Raw genomic sequence first — 17710 nt, 5'->3', positions numbered from 1 at the left:
AAGCTGCGTACTAACCAGTTACCAATCAGTTGATACCGATTGCTTACTTCAAGATCCGCGTCGAGATTACCCGTCTCTGAAAGATTATCAACTTCAGTAATTACTGACTGACTAGAATCCATTTTAAAGGTAGTCTAGTAACCACTTGTCAAGTGGTTGGTAACCGTTTAAGCAATAAGGCAAGAGAGAATTAAAGAGAAGTGAGGGTAACTAGATTTCAGTGCTTTTGTAAGATATTTAAATGGGTCGCGAGACCCAAAAACCTTACTAATGGTCTTGGCGGTCACATGATTAGAGGTATGGGTCACTTGACCATTGAGCGGAGGTCAAGTGACCTGTGTACTCTACATACCCTTGACCATGTAACCGCCAATATCATTAGTAAGCTTTTCGGGTCTCGCGACCCATTTAAATATCTTACAGAAGGACTGAAATCTAGTTACCCTTACTAAGGAATGTGCGATGGACGGCCACCACCTGCAGCCCCTGCGCACCTGCCTGGAGAACATCTCGAACTAATACTCTGCACGCCCAGCAGACGAACTTGTCTACAAATCGTCGAGAACAATCCAAGTTCGGCGTTTGGGACTTGTTTTGCTGCTCCCCTACTCCAACTTTCTGGGCACACTTGGAGCAAGTCTTTGATGAAGATCCCTTCCTGCCAAGCACCTCCAACTTTGGTATCTTATCATGTCCAACTGAATGCCTTTGGGCAAGATAAGGTGAGGTCAAATGGTGGGATGCATCCAATTATGTCAGTGGTATTTGGGGTCGTGGGCATGATCGCATGGTCCCTATCCTTAGGCAAATTCGCTGGAGATAACATGAAGGGTCTTATAAAGTTCCTAGTATAAACGCATTCATTACAAAACTTTTTTACCTATCTCCAAACCTCAATCAAAAAGCGTTGCGTGATATGAGCACTGAGGTTAAGCTGACTACTCATTCTATCGCTAAGCTTGGATGGGAACCCAGCTGTACCCAGCTTTTGCCACAAAGTCCATTCCTTCTCAGGGTTCACCATGTCTGATATCGAGAAGCATGGCGGTGCTGATACACCCTCCAAGGAAGCGCAACCCATTGTCGCTGAGGCCCATCAGAATGTGCTGGTTGACCCTGCACTCGAAAAGTCAATCTTGCGCAAATTCGACTTCTTGGTTCTCCCGCAAATGATGATTCTTACTTTGCTGGCATACCTTGACCGATCAAATATTGGTAGGTCTTGCCCCCGAGGTTGCTAGATGAGGGCTGACATTGTTCGGTAAGGCAATGCTAGGGTTTCCGGCTTCGAAGAAGGTATCGGCTTGCAAGGGACACAGTTCAACAACATCAGCAGTCTCTTTTTCGTAACATACGTCATATTTGAAGTACCCTGGGTCATGGCCGTGAAGAAATGGGGAGCGAACAAAGTCCTGGCATTGGCCCTCCTCTCCTGGTCCATCATCACGCTATGCACAGGCTTCATCCAAAATTACGCACAGGCAATTGCCATGCGCCTACTTCTAGGAGCTGCAGAAGCCGGTCTCTTCCCAGGACTTACCTTTGTCATCTCCATCACCTGGGACCGCAAAGACCAAGGAAAACGCGTCTGCCTCCTGTACATGGCATCCGCATTAAGCGGCGCTTTTGGCGGGTTGATAGCCTACGCCATCCAACTAATGGGCGAGCGACACAATCTAGAAAGCTGGCGCTGGCTCTTCATAATCGAAGGTATCGTCTCCTTTATAATCGGCGGCATAGCCCTCTTCAGCATGCCCAAAACCCCCGAAACAGCCTGGTTTCTCACCACAGACGAAAAAACCATCATGCAAGCCCGCAAACTCCGCGACAGTCAATACAAAGGCCCCGACAAGTTCGACTGGAAATACGTCCGCATGGCCTTTTCCGACCCCTTCGTCTACGCAACTGCCGTTCTCCTATTCGCATCCAGCATCCCCCTCTTCGGCTTCAGTACCTTCCTCCCCACGATTCTGAGCGGCCTAGGGCATGACGGTCTGCAAGCGAATTACCTCTCCATCCCCTGCTACGTCCTTGCAGGATTAACACTGCTATTCTGGACGACCCTCTCTGACCGCCTTGAGAAACGAGCCCTATTCCTCCTTTTAGCTCCAATCCCCTGTATCCTCGGCTACGCCATCGCAATCGGCACCTCCAATGCCGCAGCAGGGTACGCAGCAATGTTCCTCTGCGCAGGCGGGATATACCCGTACAACGCCCTGCTATTGACATGGGTAACGAACAACCTAGCACCAGACTATAAGCGGTCCGTCGGCATGCCGCTGTTCACATCGCTAGCGAATATCAGCGGTGCAATCAGCAGCCAGATCTATCCCTCTTGGGACGGGCCGCGGTATATTATGGGGAATTCGGTTTCGTTGGGGATGGAGGCTGCTGCTTGCCTTGGTGTTGGGCTTGTTTGGATGTTACTCAGGGCGAGAGATAAGCGTAAGGAGCGGCTTTTGGAGCAGGGGGTTAGTGATAATGGCTATGCGGGGGAGGATAGGGGGTTGGACTTTCGGTATACCCTATAGGTAACGTACCGTAGCTTACATCAACCCCTATATGTCTGGATGTGTAAACGTCTTGCTGAAATTGATTGAGCGGCGGGGACATGAAGATGTTTAATTTGGATGCAGGTAGAAAAAGATAGGTACAAAAGAACTAGACGAGAACTAATGGGCATCTATCCTTCGCTTTTTCTTTCTTATTCTTGTCCTTATTGTTATTCTTTTTATTATTATCCCTCTTCTTCCCTATACTTAGCGCCTCAAAAGAAAAGTGGCCTACGGACCCGACCTAGTCGTTTAGTTTCAATACTACTGATACTTGAGTTGTTCTGATGGACTGGACTTCCCCTACCTCGATCTCAGGTTCAGATGGGTATTCGGGCAGCGGGAACCATAGTTCCCAGTCTTCATTAGCGGATTGGTAAATAGACCATGACGGGCGTACGTGGCTTTGCCTACCTATATCGATCTTCCTACCTAATCAGACAATGCCTTCCATGTACAAACGTCTCGGCAATTGAAGGATAGGACTACAGTCTGCGAGGGCAAGCTTCGACCGTTGACCGAGAACAAAGAGGCAATCTCCCTGGGCTTAAATTAGGGTGCAGAGATTGTGGTAATGCTCTATTTACCTATCTACCTGCATATCTACACTGCACTATCTCGGACTTCCCGTGCCGTGGAATAAGAAGAATTACTATCAGACTCATCGCCCACTATCCCCTCGATATCCGCACAGTCAACTTGTAACGAAGTGAGGAATGGATATATGTCATTATCGTCCAGCAACAACCCATGCTGTTGGTTATACAGCAGAATATTGTGCAATCTCCGCCTCAAGTAATTAATGCACACATCCTCCGACTCAATCCATCTTTCTCGCTTTAGACCTTCGACAGCTTTTATCAGGTCAAAGATGTAGGTGGGGTCTCCTGACAATTCGCGAGAATTCTCGACGAAGCGAGGGCCGAAATGCAACTCGTATAGCTCTTGTACGCAGAGGTATTTGCAGTACTCTGACCATGCTTGGGTTCTCCCTGCCTTGTCGAAGATTGCTTCTTGGAGCTCCTTGGTCAAGCGCTGTATCTGGGTCATAGTATCTTGCCGTTGATTGTGGAGTGAGACAAGGAACCTGATGGACTTGTCGCTCAGCATATCACACAAAAAGTTCTTTCCCATTTCCGTAAGCTTGCCGAGTCTGCCGCTGAGAACAATCGCAAGGTCATGGTAGAGTCGTATAGCCCTAGTATCCTGCGCCACCAAAAGCGTATTCACGAGATTCTGCGTAGACTCCGAATTGAAGTTGACGTTGCGCTTCTCGTAAAGTGTACGATCGATATGGCCCCCAAGCCACTTCACCTTGCCAAATCTCCGCGCAGTCCGATACAAGTCTCGAGCTTCTTGCAGTGTATCCCACGTTCCGGATCTACCATACGCGGCATCCAACCAGTCCGCGAAACGCAAAGTGTCTTCGAGCCGCGGCTGCGAGTATCCCATATCCTGCCACGGTGCGTTTCGCGATATAAGGTGTAAGACCCTAACATTGAAACCTTCCTCTCTCACGATGAGTCGAAGTCGGTACGGATGCAGCGTCCTACTGCCCGCGCTGAGGTTCGTGTGGTTCGGTTGGAATGTTTCTAGCGAGTCTATGTGGTCTCGGAGGGTAGCGAAGTGGACTCGGAAGAACTGGAAGGGGCTCTCGATTGTTGTGTCTGGTGGCGACTCGATTCTGAGCCCTGGTGCACGAGATTGACGCGGGGATAGCAGGGATGATGGAAATGGCTGGTTTCGCTCGATTTGGGGGGTGGACAGTGCTGACATGATCTGAAGGGTAATAAATAGTATATATCATATGATAACGAATAGATAGTCTTGCATAATTAAAAACAGACTAAAGAGAACTTCCATCAACCTGGTCGAAGACTTTTCCATGGTCCCATCGGACTCTGATCGCTCCTTCCATCCAAGCCCTATACCAGCCATCCCAGTCCCCAGCACCACCATATTACCTTCACACATTCAACCCTAATAAACCTCCTCCCTAACAACAACAGCCTCCCCCGTACTAAAATCTAACCAAACCCTCGAATCCACCTGTCCCGTGCTCCCATCCGCCAACGTAAAATTCAATCCTAAACTCTCAAAATCAACCTCGCCCTCCTCAACATCGCGTCCTTCAACTGCAGAAACACCATCCCTCTTAACAGGATGCACACAGCTCCGCGAATTATCAACCCAGAACCAACCCCCCGCATAAATAGACCCGTATGTCCATGACCCGCCATTATAGCTCGTGGTCGCGAAATCGTACCACATGCATTGGTTTATGATTTCTTCGGTTATATCCTGTGCGTATACAATCATTAGCACCACTCGACTTACCCCCCACCAACCAAGGGAGTTAGGAGGAAAGGGATGCATACCCAACACTGCTGCTCACTCTGCATCCCCTGAATAGTCCAGGATCCATAAAACGCACTAGCAATGCCTCCACCGGCATCGCACCACCCGCCGTCGGGGTACGCGACTATATACTGCCACCAGGCATTCGGGCACAGCCAGGCGCGGATCGACCACATCATTTCGACGGCGGCTTGCGAAAAGATCTGTTGGTTTGGGGCTGTGCAGTCTGCTGCGAACACGGAAGTGCTCGCTGCTAGGAGCAGAGGGGTGAGGAGGGTGAATTTCATTTTGGGATTGGGATATGGATAAACAGGGAAAAGAGGTTGGATTCAAGATGAGAGTGGATGGGATGAGACGGACTGAATGATCTGGGAAGTAGGTCGCTTTTATATTCCTATTTCTCTACTCCTCTACTTTGTCGAAGAGAAAAGAAAAAAAAAGTTCATGACTGCAAAGTGGTATCTGTATAGTAGGGCAAACGGGACTAGCCGCTTATACATTCTTACGTTGCAGTCTTGGCTACAGATCTAGGGTCACTATTGGTGCGAACACGGCGAAATGGACCCTGGATTGGGGCCAAATCTCGTAAGACTGATTCACGTCGGCTATAATTACTACAGTATTAGATGCACTTGGACAACGCAGAAACTAGACGAAATGCCCCTGTCCACTACGAGAGGATTCGTTGGTGGAGTTTCGCTGGAGATGTTTACTTGCAGGAACATAATCATTGTCAAATATACATCATCATCTTTCATGTCTCACTACTCCATACATCCTAAAACATAATCACAAACAAGACAACCCAAGATTTCTTTTTCCAAAATTTGTTCCTCACAAATCCTCAGCCTCCTCAACAGTCAAAGGCCCCTTCTTCGTCATAATCGTCAAAACCTCATACAGCACATCCGCAGCAGCCATAGTCGTCAGTTCAGCATTCGTATCATAAGCCGGCGCAACCTCCACAATATCCGCACTAATGAGATTCAACCCATCAAGACCACGAATGATCGTACGAATCTCCCGAGTAGACCAACCCCCCGTCTCAGGCGTACCAGTCCCAGGAGCAAAGGCCGGATCAATACTGTCGATGTCGATGGAAAGGTAAACGGGGTTCTCGGTGCCGACGCGGTCGCGGATCTTCTTGATGATGCCGTCTGTCCCGATTGTATCGATTTCGCGGGCCTCGACGATTTCGAAACCTACGTACCCGTCGTTTTCGTAGTCTGAGGGGCCGGAGAGGGTCGTGCGGATTCCGGCGTGGATGTTTGTGTCGTTCTTTAGCAGACCTTCCATGGCGGCGTGGTAGAAGTATGTGCCGTGGTTGACGGCCGCGACATCGCTAGGCGAACCGCCGAAGACCTTGGGCTTCCATGTGTCGAGGTGGCTGTCGAAGTGGATGACGGTCACAGGGCCGTAGGCCTTGTTAATGCTGCGTAGCAGGGGCAGGGTAATGGTGTGGTCTCCGCCGAGGGTAATGATTCTGGGGAGGGTCTTGCCGGCGCGGGAGAGGCCTGCTTCGTGGGCTGCTGTGAAGGGCTTGCGCATGAGGAGGCTGTTGTGGCCTTCTTCAATTTGCTGGATGGCCCATTTGTTGTCGTACCTGGTACTGTTATTAACATGCTCGAGTCATAAGTGAAATTTGGATCCGACATACGAAGTAACAGGAATATCGCCACAATCCAACACCCTCAACTCGCCGCTGAAGGGGTTCGCCTCGAGCGGCACATTGTATCCTCCACTAAAAGCGAGTTTGCGTGAGCCTTGCGGATTGAAATGTAAGCACAGTTCATCATGTTGACATACTAGAGATTGAGGCGGCGAGAACCTTGCCTGATACCGCTTGGTCCAAACCTAGCACCTGGTCTGTAGGAGGTACCGGTGTCAAAAGGAGCGCCGATGAAGGCGATATCGAACTTTTCCTCGTCGCTGGCAAGGCAGGGGAAGTAGGGGAGGCGACCAAAGGTAGAGATGCCGGAGAAGACAGAGTCGGCCTGGTTTGTTAGTATGCCATAAGTGGTGGCAGCATCGTTGGTAGGCTTACCTGGGTGCCACCGTCGCCAGGAAGAGTGTTGTACCACAGCTTCTGCAGAGGCCCAGTGAGGGGGGTCTGGTGGTTGCCGTGGGCAGAAACCACAGCAGAGAGAGCGAGAAGGCTCACGGTGGAAGCGCGCATGTTGTTGGTAGTAGAGGGCACGTGAGGGAGCTGAGGGACACTGAGCAACTTCAACGTCGAGGATGCACTACTTATGTACTTCCCCTCTTCACCTCTGCACTCTCATCGATTGCTCTCCCCGCTGATTACCGAAGACCTCAGGTAAGTTGATTGGACTGATCTCGATGATCTCATGTTTCTCCAATGGTTTCCCATTCCAGGGTTTGCTGGTTCTAGCTAACGATAGCTGTGCGAGCTGCATAGAGCCACCGATGTTCGGCATCTTCTTCTCCTCCGACCTTCTCAATTCAGGCGATATTCTGAGTTTGATATCTCTTCTCCGCATGATAAGGGTTTGATGGCTTCATTGTCATACCTGTACCGTTTCCCATCAACCCACTCCTACCAACTTCCAAAAAAGTACAATGACAGGAGAATTTGCCGTCAGTGCCTCGGAGATCCAGAATAAGCTCATCCCCATACTACTGATAAGCCGACTGTGTGGGAATGGATGATATACTTCATGCTCCACACAGACGTTGAACGGCAGATCGATGCGCCGATAACCGAAAGAGGAAGGCCGGCAGAGAAGCGAGACCCTCAGGGCTTGACAGCGATCCCCAATTGCGGAGATCTGGGTCCAGACTGGATCCAGTCCTTATCGCGCAAATGACATGACCTAATTGTTCTTATCTCACAGATCGTGGGACAATATCATTCCATTTGATGTATTATCTTCTCGCTCTCTAACAAGTATGAAGATGTGCTAACTATGTTCCAGAACTGCAGTCTCGGAGGAATACGTGATGGGCCCAGAGCATTCCAGTATGACGCTGCGCTCTCTATCTGCCTTCCTTTCTGGGCCACATATCCAATTACATCAAGAATCAGTTCAATTGCCTTTGTCTAGTCTATGTCGTGGCACCTCAGAGTCCTTGCTCCACCCTCTCATGGACGTCCATCCGTCGGAACGCCTTGTCAACTTCCTTGTCCCAGTTACTGAAAGCCACAATCACCCATTCCAGAGCTCCGACCAAGTACAGCGCAATGCACTGTCCAACCCACAATCCCTTAAGCCCCCAACCATGAAAGGCCAGCCAGATCCCCAACGGCAACGCACCGCAGTAGTAGCTAACAAGATTGACCATCGCCCCAACATGCTGCCGTCCCATACCCCTCAGACTCCCCCCACAGCTCCCATTCAGCCCATCGGCGATCTGAAACAGCGCCACATACGGCAGCACCTCAGCCGTGAGACTCACGACTCGCTCATCGGAGTTGAATATCTTTGCAAAGTGGTCCCTCGTCCCCATTAGAACAGCCAGAACAACCCCGCCGAGCACCATACTCAGCCAGGCCGCGGTATTGGCTGCTCTCGCGGCGCCGCGCGCATCCCTCGAGCCAAGAAGGTTGCCCACTCTTGCCGACGTGGCCACGCCCACCCCAAAAGGAATTGTGTTGAGGACTTGATCGGCGGTCATGATAACGCTTTGGGCGGCGAGTGGGATTGTTCCAAGGCGGCCGGCGGCAAGGGCGACGATTTCAAATGCCCACCATTCTGTGCCGACGTGGACGACGCCGAGTAATGCAAGGCGTGCAAAGGCGCGCATGTTTGCGAAGGCTTCCTTGGACCATCCGCCCCAGCACTCGGAGCCGGCGATGAAGCGTGCGTATAGCACTAGCATTGCGAAGGACAGCCAGTATGAGATTCCGAGAGCCACTGGAGCGCCAAGAAGGCCCATATCGAGCGTGTAGATGAAGAAGTAATTCAGCAAGGCATTGAGCGGCGAGGTAACGCAGAGGACGTACGTTCCCGGACGCATTATCCCTACATAGTTAGCTTAAGCAGGAAGCAAAAGGGGACGAAAGACAAACCTTGAGCCTGTAAATACTTCTTCATCAACTCGAAATAGACATACCCCAGACCACCAGGAATAAGCACTATCAAGAACCGTGCACTATCCCTAGAGATCCCCTCTCCCTGTCCTAGGGCCAAAAACACCCACTCGGAGCACGCCCAGAGTATAGCAACAGGAACATAGAACAATCCCAGCACCACGAAACCCCTCTGCAGCAGGATTCCAAGGTCGTACTTATTCTTGCCACCGGTGAAAGACGTTGAAGCAAGTGTATCCAGCGCAGTCGTTCCACCGAGCGCAATCATCCACGCCGTAATCATAGCGAACATGAGACTGAATGCAGCGGTTGCCAGATGCTCTGGCGAGATTCGACCGACGATCAAGACGGAGATGGTCTGGAGACTGTTTTGGAGGGTGTATGCCAGTATAACCGGGATCGAGGATTTCAGCAAGTACAGGAATTCAGAAAGGATGGCCTTTCTCTTTGCTTTGGGGTCGTCATTTTCAGACTGCGATGCGAATGACGGAGGGTCATCGATGTCGTTGTGGACGGGCTTCGGGAGCAGAGATGTATACTCTGTTGGCTCTGAAGGCGGATTCCCGTTGGCGTTGAGAGAGGTATACATCTTGTTAACTCTTAGAGCGAGCGAGGTAAGTAAACAATGAGCAACAAGAGAAAAGACAAAGCGCAGTATATTATATTATACTAATCATAACTCTTGAGGTCCTCAATAAAAGGCAAAGTCAGCATGTACAACAGAGAGCCAAAGCCAGTCATATTGCCAATTCTCAATTCTTTTTCCCATTGCAGTGCTCCGATCTCGTCGCTGTAGTATCCACCCAGCTACAGTAGGTATACAAGTCTCGACCGCACCAGCACCAACGCCAGCCAAGTGGACCCAATCTAATGCAGTTGTCTGCAGTAGTGTCTCCAAAAGTACAAAATGCCCCTCCAGATTCAAAAATCGTTCAATTCATGACTTCATCATATTTCTTGTTCTTATCGTGTCTTTATCAGTCGATCAGTCTCAGTTCTCAATCTATTGACCCAATGCGGTATAGACCCACTGTTGCCCTGTTCGTCTTGTTCCTTGGACTGGAAGTATACCACTCTCTGGTAAGGTAATGCAAGCCGATTGATCGAAAGTTCCACGGAGATAACGAACTCTCCGTTACTGATTGTAGCGACGGCGAGATAGGATCGATCACTCGTCAATCAGGATCAGAATCATCTCGTGGATAATAGCGACGGAGATTATGAGTGCTGTGAGGAGGAGTTTCGCCGTGGAGGTTTTGAGCAGCGTTAGGAGGATGCAGAGGAATGGGGCGAGCATTGTAGCTTGTGTTAAGTTATGATAAGAGATTTTGATTTCGATTGTAAAGTAATTGAATCATGTTGACATTCCATTAGAAAGAAGGCAAGAATATATAGAGGTACTTTCTTTAGTGTACAACGGCATATACAGAATAGGCCCACAATAAATGTAGTGTACAGTCAACGCAATCAATCGCATGAATAACCAATTTAATGATCTTATCTACCCCCATGGGCAGACGATAATTGCTTCTTTATGCATAGCACGAACAGTACTATTCCGTTCCTGAATCCTGATCAGCTCATCCTCCAGTTGAAACACTCTTCGCTGCGATAAGAGATATGCTCTTGCGCCGTCATTCGGTCGATATCAACCACACTGTTGGTTATTTAGCATGGCGCGTACTTATATTTCATTTCTTCCAAATCTTCTTTGGAATGTGATCATGTTTAAGTGGTTTATCTTCAATGTCTTCTACAAAGGAGAAAATGGATGTCGGGCAGGAGAAAACTCCTGAGGCTGAGACTATCGCTACCGACGCCATGGCCGTCTCTATTCCTGTCCCTGGTACCAGTGCTGGTGCTGGAACCGGCATTGTCGAGCAGAATGGCATCCCCGTACACCCGCAACCAACAGCAGACCCCCTCGATCCACTTAACTGGTCAAAGCTGCAGAAGCATACGCTACTGGGGATTGTCATGTTCAAGTATGTCCGCTCTATACCCATGCCCTGCATCTGCAAGGTGCAGTATAACCACCACTATACTAACCCTATCTCTTCCAAAACAAATAGATACTTCCTCTTCACCTACCTAACAACAACAACTGTGCCCTCCTTCGCAGAGATCCAAACCCAGTACTCCATCTCCTACAGCCAAGTAAACTGGACAGTCGCGATCCCCGCCCTAGGTCTAGCACTAGGCCCGCTCTTCTGGTCGTCTGTGGCTGATATCTATGGGCGGCGGATTGTATTTATACTTGGCACAACCATCGCGCTTGTTTCTACGATTGGTGCTGCGGTTGCGGATAATTATGCCGGGTATATGGCTGCGCGGTTCTTTCAGGGGTGGGGGGTTTCGCCGGGGAGTTCGGTGGGGTTGGCTGTTGGTTTGTTTATCTTTCTTTTTCTGTTTTGTCTAAATGGGTGAGGGGGGTAGGTTGCTAATGAGTGTAGTGAATGATCTGTTCTTTGACTTTGAGCGCGGGCAAAAGTTAGGGCTTTGGGTGCTTGCTATTGATGCCGGGTTGCTGGTTGGACCGATTTGTATGTCCCTTCTCCCTCCCTGCCCATCTATCCTTCTGAATAGATATGCTGATATAATTACTTCCTACAGTCGGCGGTTTCCTGAACGTCGTCAGCGCAGCCTGGATCAACTGGTTCAACGCCATCCTCTTCGGCGCCCTGCTTCTTCTAGAACTATTCTGCATGCCTGAGACACTATACCCGAGGACACTGATGCTCAAGCATATGCCAAGGGAGCAGCTACAGCTACACTCGCTTTCAGTAACGGACATTGAACGAACCAACGAGACCGAGAAGCCCCCCGCTTCAACAACAGAGAAAGAACTCCCCCGCCGAACAAAATCCCTCCCCTTCCTCACCCTCTCTCGGGTCCCCTCCCTCCCCCATCGCCCCCTCTGGACAACACCACTGCAATTTCTCAAGACGTTTACACTCCCTACAATCCCCCTCGCTGTCCTGGGCTACTCGTTCCTATGGTACTGGTGGGTTTTATCAGTGATTACAATGGTACCTGCCGCGTACCCCGAGTATTCACCGCTTATCCAGGGTTTGCTGTTCCTGGGCCTATTATTGGGAACTGTGGTGAGTGAGGTTGGGTGTTCGGGCTGGTTGAGTGATCTTATTGTTGAGAGACTAGCGAGGAGAAATGGGGGGGTTAGGGTTGCTGAGATGAGGGTTTGGTTGGCGTATCCGGCTATTGGGATTACTGCTGGTATGTCTCGCTTTTCTTTCTCTTATGAAGTTAAGTTTGGGTGGGTTGATGAGACTAATGGTTATAACTGGGTATAGTCGGCCTCATTGTCTTCGGCGTTAGTATTGATAAGGGATACCACTGGATGGTGGGACAGGTTGCTTTCTTCCTCTGTGAGTCTCCCTCTCAATTCAAACATACTCTCACTTGCGTAAACTAACAAATGCCACAGTCGCCGCAGGCATCCAAATCGGCAACACCGTAACATCAAGCTACATAATCGACAGCTACCCACTCCAATCAACAAGCGTCGTGATCTTCTACGCTGTATTCTTGAATCTGAGCGCATTCATTAACCCTGTACGCCTTACTCCATATCCCCCCCCCCCCCCCTCTCCCTTCTCCCATCCCACTTCCATCCTCGCAACTTGCTAATATGTATGCGATGGCAGTTCTTCATATCACCCTGGGTCGACGCAGTCGGGTACACGTGGACATTCACCACTCAAGCACTCATCGTTGTTATTCCGGGGACAGCGCTTTTCTTGGGTTTGCAGTGGTTTGGGGCGCGGATTAGGGGGAGGGCAGCTGTGCCGGGGTGGGTGAATCCGGAGTTTGATTCTTCTTAGTTTGATTCTTTGGGGCTGTTGTGTTCAGGAAGTATAAGTAAATATATATATATATATATATATATTTATAGAAACATGTCTTTGGTAATCGGGTTTATGCTTTAGTCTTTCGAGCCATATCATGACATTTATTACAGATCAAGGGCCTCGAAGTGGTTCTCTTAGATAGCGACCCAAGTTTTCAGTAACTGGATACCTAGTACATGGGTAGGTATAGATGTGTGTTCGTGGGGTTTAAGGCATACTTAGCTCGGTAGGTACTCTCCCCCACAACAAATATATATACTGGCTAGTTGGTATATCCTCGTAGCATTGAATTATTCTCTTGCCTTGTCCTTAAGAAGGGATTTTAAACCCCCCAGGAACATTAACCCTAAACACCTCCTTCGGATCAACCTCCCTACTCACCCTCTGAAGTTTCTCAACACTGTCCTCCCCAAACGAAGCAATCACATCCTGCCAAACAGCGGCATAATTCGGGTAAATATACGGATCAAAACTTCCCAATCTCCGCGCATCCTCTTCAATACCCCGGAACAGCTCGCGAGCATTCTTCTCGATCAATGCATCATCCTTTGCGTCTTCCCATGTAGCGCTGAGCAGAGTGACGACAAGCGCTTTCTTCCTGTCGGCAAGGCCAAAGGCGTTTTTTGTTGGTGCGCGGGCGTAGATTGCTGGTGGGAGGGGTTCAAGCGAGAGGGACCAACTCACGCCTGTGACGTTTTCGACGGCTGCGAGGCTGGAGTTCCAGCGGTGGTATGCTGCTTTGAGCATGTGGAAGGTTGGCTCGTGTGTTATTACGACGCTCATTTCTCTGTACTGTCATTAGTATTTTTAGAACAGCTCAGGGGGTTAGAAAATACATACCGCTTTCCGTCAACTTGGAACGAGCCTTGCACTTTGGACATCTCCAGGTTACTCCTCGTTGTAATGTTACTCATCAGCGAGGGGATCTCCAAGAATGGCTGGTAAGCCTTGGGGTTCTCCTCGTCCTTCGTATAGACAATACTATTAACTACAGCGCTACCCATCGGCGGTGCGAACCCAAAGCTCGTGATCAGGGACGCGTGCTCGTCATATCCCTCCGCTGAACTAAACTCCTCAAAGGCCTTGATTTGTGCATCAATGCTCTCGAGGGAGTAGTATGCGATTCCGGCCCAAATGGGACCTTGCTTGAATGTTTTGAGATCAATCTTCGTGACGATGCCAAAGTTGCTTCCACCGCCGCCGCGGAGGGAGACCAAGAGATCTGAGTTCTCATGCTCATTAGCGTTGATGATTCCTCCATCGGCGAGCGCAATCTCGAAGCTTGTCGCCGTGTCGCAGGTCCAACCGTAGCGGGGCGAGAAGTAGGATATCCCTCCTCCTAGGGTGAGCCCACCGACGCCAACCTGTGCCGCACGGCCGCCAGATACGCAGAGGCCATGCGGTTCAAGGAAAGCATATACATCGCCCCATTCTGCGCCGACGCCAACAGAGACAGTAGACTGGTCATCGCTCAGGTGGATGGAGTTGAGGCCGCTGAGGTCAAATGTAACGCCGTGGTCGATGTTAGACGCACCGCCGTGGGAAGCGTGGCCACCTGATCGAATGGCAATGTGGCATTCTGATTGTTGCTCTGGGGGTAGAGTCGAGGATGTTGATACTATGCTGGTAAGGGCTGTCGAGACATCCTCTGCGCTGGCCGGGGAGACGATGCAGAGGGGTTTGAGGTCGGTGTTTTGCAAGGAGAAGTACGAGTTAAGCGAAGCGTTGTATGGCTCTGAGTTTGGGAAGGAGATCTTGTCACCGAGAACTGAGGAAAGCGCAGCGCACTGCAGGGAACAGTCAGCTATGCAGGTCATAATGAGGGGTAGTAGTAGCTACTCACGCAGGCTCCCAGGCCGCGAGAGAGATTATCGCCAGCCATTTTTGAGATCTACCACGGTGACTATAAGCTTAGTTAGAAGTGACGGCCAGGTCTCATCATGTGCAGTGGGAGTAAGCATAGCTTTATGCAGTTGTCGACACCCCACTAGTACATACAAGGGAAAACTGAGCGCTCCCATAAGGCTGCTGCCCTTCCCCGCTCTGGCACTGCATCCTGCAACCAGGATCAAGCTTTTCCCATCTTGGTTCGGACTACATGCACACATGTTATATTAGCGAGATTGTCTAGCTGTGAGTGTACCCTTTTGCCGCGATGGTACAATCCCATGCTTGGGGCTCTATACTGAGGATAGTAAGAAGCAGCCTGCAGGCTTCACCCTCAGATCTCTCCATCATCAATCCGAGCACAGGAGGTATCCGTGTCATGAGTTTAGTAAAGATGGCTCGAGAGAGGGGTTAACCATACGAATGAGTCTGACATAGAGATTCTTGATTATCGAGCATCCCAGCCATCGCTCTTTCCTATCTTGTCAAGACTGTGAGCCCATCGTACTTTCCTCGCTGGGTACATCAGAACTTCACACAGAAGGCAGGCATGACCTAGCCAGCTGTATACCGGTCGCTCCTTCCCTGAGTGACTGCATCCATCGCGCCTTCCCGGCCAGGTGCACCACCATCTGGAGTGCAGGGAAGGTGCGACCTACTTGGTTCCTGCCTATACCAGCCGTTTCCCCCATACCAATCGACTACTGCGGTGCTTCGGCTGGGCACTCGTTTCGTGGTTGTTAATTCAGAGGGTTTGATCCTCTAGTAGGGGATGTTCTACATACTATTTCTGGCCCTGGAAAAGTCCTGTTAGTAACAAGCGATAGTAGCTAAGTGGGTTCCTGGGTACTTGAACAAGAGCTCAAACATCCCGAAGTAGCGGCATTTCGTGACACTATCACGATCGTTGCGGTAGCGTTGTCGTGAAGAGGTGGTCTGGATATAAATAACCCGTTCCGCAAGTCACCATCCCTCTCACGAACAATCACGGACTACATAGTTTGACAAGCAAGACCCAGAGGACGATGCTCAGCATTGTACTAGTCAGGCAAATGCACATTGCCAGCCTCAATGACTCGCTTTAGTGACTTTATTAGCCTTGTCGACGCAGTGTATATCAGTGGAGGGATGGGGTTCATCTGTAGATCACCGTTCATACCAACAGCCTGGGAAGCACTGTGCACGGCGCCCTGCAGTGGCACGTTCTCTAAACGTGCGCTGTTCGGTTTCTGCCGTGGGATGCTGGTGCTACGGTACCACCTTCACGCCCCTGTCGTGACTCGCGGGTGGTTCGCAGTGGACACTGGACCCGGGGCCAAGGTCGTATTGCGGCGAACTATCTGGGGCCAAATGCACATTTTCCACATCCAGCATAACAGCGGAGTGATAGATTCGGTTGCGTCCTTGATAGTCCAGTCCGGGCGAGCATACCCGGTAAAATGCCATCGAAGAATCTAATCCGCGCGCATAAATGTCTGTGACACTCCTCGATTGGCATTCTTCATGCGCGATCGACAAGAAGCCCTGGGCGGCCTACTCCGCTGCCCCGAACTACAAAGCATGGAAAGCTAGGAGCCATAGGTGGAAACTGGGAGCATGGGAGCTGCACCGAAACCTAAGTTGATCTTTGGTACAACCGTACCACGATATCGAGTTTCCTGCATGGGAAAAGATCATCCCTGACCGCCGCGTGGAGGTTAAGTAAGGTTAGACTTCTAGCTACTCCGTTGAACCAGAGCTAAAAAAGTTTCGCTAACCTTGAAGGTTATGGCGTCGCCTCATCAAATCGATGTCTCGACTCCCGAACGATGAAGGATCAATTTGTCAAAGACATGAAACAAAGCACTGACCAAAATAGCAACCGTGGATTAGATCGGACGATCAATATATATCTTTAAGCAGTCGCACCGTGGCGGGCTGAGGTTTGACAGCTTGCTCCGTGATTTGGATATTTCGATCGGCTCGGAATGCCTCGTGTAAGACTAGTGGAGTAGGGTCTCGAGTCTCGGCGCTCAACGGTTTTCACGGACTCGACTCGTAACCCGCTAGGGCGTCCTGGATCCATGGATGACGAACCCTGAGAAAATATCTTGGGTTCCTGGTTGGTTTTCTCTTCCCACATTACTCGTCGGTTCTTCTCCGAAGGAAAGTGCTTGGAAAGGGCGATGAGATAAGCGGAGTATTATTAGCAGCCGAAGGATGAGCGACAAACTTCCCCTTTCTGCGTCTTGCTTGGAGATCGACAATTTAACCACTCATTCACAAGATTGGCCGAGATTTTTCTATCCGCCTTCTCTAATTGGAAGTAGCAGGAAGACAATAATGCAGTGATCAGTGTGATGCACTGACATACGGAGTGGATTATTGCCCCCGTGATATCCAAAGTTCAAGGTTCGGCTGACGAACCTTCAGAATCGGGAAATCGATTCCACGATGTGATGAATAGGGTCAATTGATGATGGGTTCACCAATATCGCGAGAGGAAGAATTATGACAGGCAAGCACAACATCCATGAACCATGCTAGTGTGGCCCGCAAGATTGGACGTCTCTGTCAAACTGTCCCCGTGCTCAAAGCCTCAGCCCGCTGGATCGGGTTCGCATAAGAATTGCTTTTGCAGAGGTCCACATGTTGAATTATTCTTATCCAGTAGTTGATCGATGCCTTGTCCAAGTAACGATTGCGATTTCACCGCTGGAAGGACGAGGAGTAGAATTGGGCGGACCGAGTTAGTTCTAAGCGAAGAAACGCTGAATGAACCGACAGAGAGAGAGTCGCATTAAAGCAAGGGATCCATCAAGCATCGACAACTTCAGCAGTTTGTCCGCTTCGTCAAGCAGGCGACCCGCAGGAGCAAAAGTGGCACGATCCGGTCAAGCTTCGGGCGGGAAAGAGAGAATGGTCTGGGCGCGGGATTTGGGCTGCGGGCTGCCTGGACCGCTGCCCTTCTTTGAGCGCCAGAAGGACGGAGTTCATTTCGTTTGCTCATTTAT

At 50.1% G+C, this 17710-nt stretch overlaps 7 protein-coding genes across 7 annotated transcripts; 2 read left to right on the top strand and 5 right to left on the bottom strand.

Moving 5' to 3' along the window:
- Nucleotides 1-459: 459 nt before the first annotated feature.
- BDV14DRAFT_172872 (major facilitator superfamily domain-containing protein) lies at nucleotides 460-2787 on the top strand. The gene is made up of 2 exons (XM_073768651.1): nucleotides 460-1215; nucleotides 1267-2787. Exons 1-2 carry the CDS (start codon nucleotides 1023-1025, stop codon nucleotides 2529-2531), a joined length of 1458 nt encoding a protein of 485 aa, XP_073628527.1. The 5' UTR covers nucleotides 460-1022; the 3' UTR covers nucleotides 2532-2787.
- Nucleotides 2788-3155: 368 nt separating this feature from the next.
- BDV14DRAFT_199963 (uncharacterized protein) lies at nucleotides 3156-4328 on the bottom strand (the record flags this gene model as incomplete). Its single annotated transcript, XM_073773403.1, has 1 exon — nucleotides 3156-4328. The coding sequence occupies one exon, from the start codon at nucleotides 4326-4328 to the stop codon at nucleotides 3156-3158; it is 1173 nt and encodes a 390-aa protein (XP_073628526.1).
- Nucleotides 4329-4362: 34 nt separating this feature from the next.
- BDV14DRAFT_56415 (uncharacterized protein) lies at nucleotides 4363-5254 on the bottom strand. Its single transcript, XM_073777049.1, has 2 exons — nucleotides 4931-5254; nucleotides 4363-4853 (listed from the first exon to the last, which is right to left on the bottom strand). The coding sequence occupies exons 1-2, from the start codon at nucleotides 5195-5197 to the stop codon at nucleotides 4533-4535; spliced, it is 588 nt and encodes a 195-aa protein (XP_073628525.1). The 5' UTR covers nucleotides 5198-5254; the 3' UTR covers nucleotides 4363-4532.
- Nucleotides 5255-5560: 306 nt separating this feature from the next.
- On the bottom strand, nucleotides 5561-7113 carry BDV14DRAFT_56414 (agmatinase). The gene is made up of 4 exons (XM_073777048.1): nucleotides 6955-7113; nucleotides 6717-6904; nucleotides 6568-6651; nucleotides 5561-6513 (listed from the first exon to the last, which is right to left on the bottom strand). Exons 1-4 carry the CDS (start codon nucleotides 7084-7086, stop codon nucleotides 5745-5747), a joined length of 1173 nt encoding a protein of 390 aa, XP_073628524.1. The 5' UTR covers nucleotides 7087-7113; the 3' UTR covers nucleotides 5561-5744.
- Nucleotides 7114-7991: 878 nt separating this feature from the next.
- BDV14DRAFT_208756 (MATE family efflux transporter) lies at nucleotides 7992-9550 on the bottom strand (the record flags this gene model as incomplete). Its single annotated transcript, XM_073775480.1, has 2 exons — nucleotides 7992-8893; nucleotides 8941-9550. 2 exons carry the CDS (start codon nucleotides 9548-9550, stop codon nucleotides 7992-7994), a joined length of 1512 nt encoding a protein of 503 aa, XP_073628523.1.
- Nucleotides 9551-10782: 1232 nt separating this feature from the next.
- Nucleotides 10783-12803, top strand: BDV14DRAFT_208755 (putative MFS transporter; the record flags this gene model as incomplete). Its single annotated transcript, XM_073775479.1, has 7 exons — nucleotides 10783-10946; nucleotides 11034-11347; nucleotides 11415-11504; nucleotides 11575-12195; nucleotides 12273-12347; nucleotides 12407-12534; nucleotides 12627-12803. 7 exons carry the CDS (start codon nucleotides 10783-10785, stop codon nucleotides 12801-12803), a joined length of 1569 nt encoding a protein of 522 aa, XP_073628522.1.
- Nucleotides 12804-12949: 146 nt separating this feature from the next.
- On the bottom strand, nucleotides 12950-14757 carry BDV14DRAFT_56403 (FAD-binding oxidoreductase). Its single transcript, XM_073777047.1, has 3 exons — nucleotides 14674-14757; nucleotides 13671-14617; nucleotides 12950-13617 (listed from the first exon to the last, which is right to left on the bottom strand). Exons 1-3 carry the CDS (start codon nucleotides 14710-14712, stop codon nucleotides 13140-13142), a joined length of 1464 nt encoding a protein of 487 aa, XP_073628521.1. The 5' UTR covers nucleotides 14713-14757; the 3' UTR covers nucleotides 12950-13139.
- Nucleotides 14758-17710: the final 2953 nt, after the last annotated feature.

This window comes from Aspergillus stella-maris (genome assembly GCF_047715825.1).
Source record: "Aspergillus stella-maris strain CBS 113639 unplaced genomic scaffold BDV14scaffold_25, whole genome shotgun sequence".
Lineage (NCBI taxonomy): Eukaryota > Fungi > Ascomycota > Eurotiomycetes > Eurotiales > Aspergillaceae > Aspergillus > Aspergillus stella-maris.
This window is presented reverse-complemented; position numbering and strand designations above follow the sequence as displayed.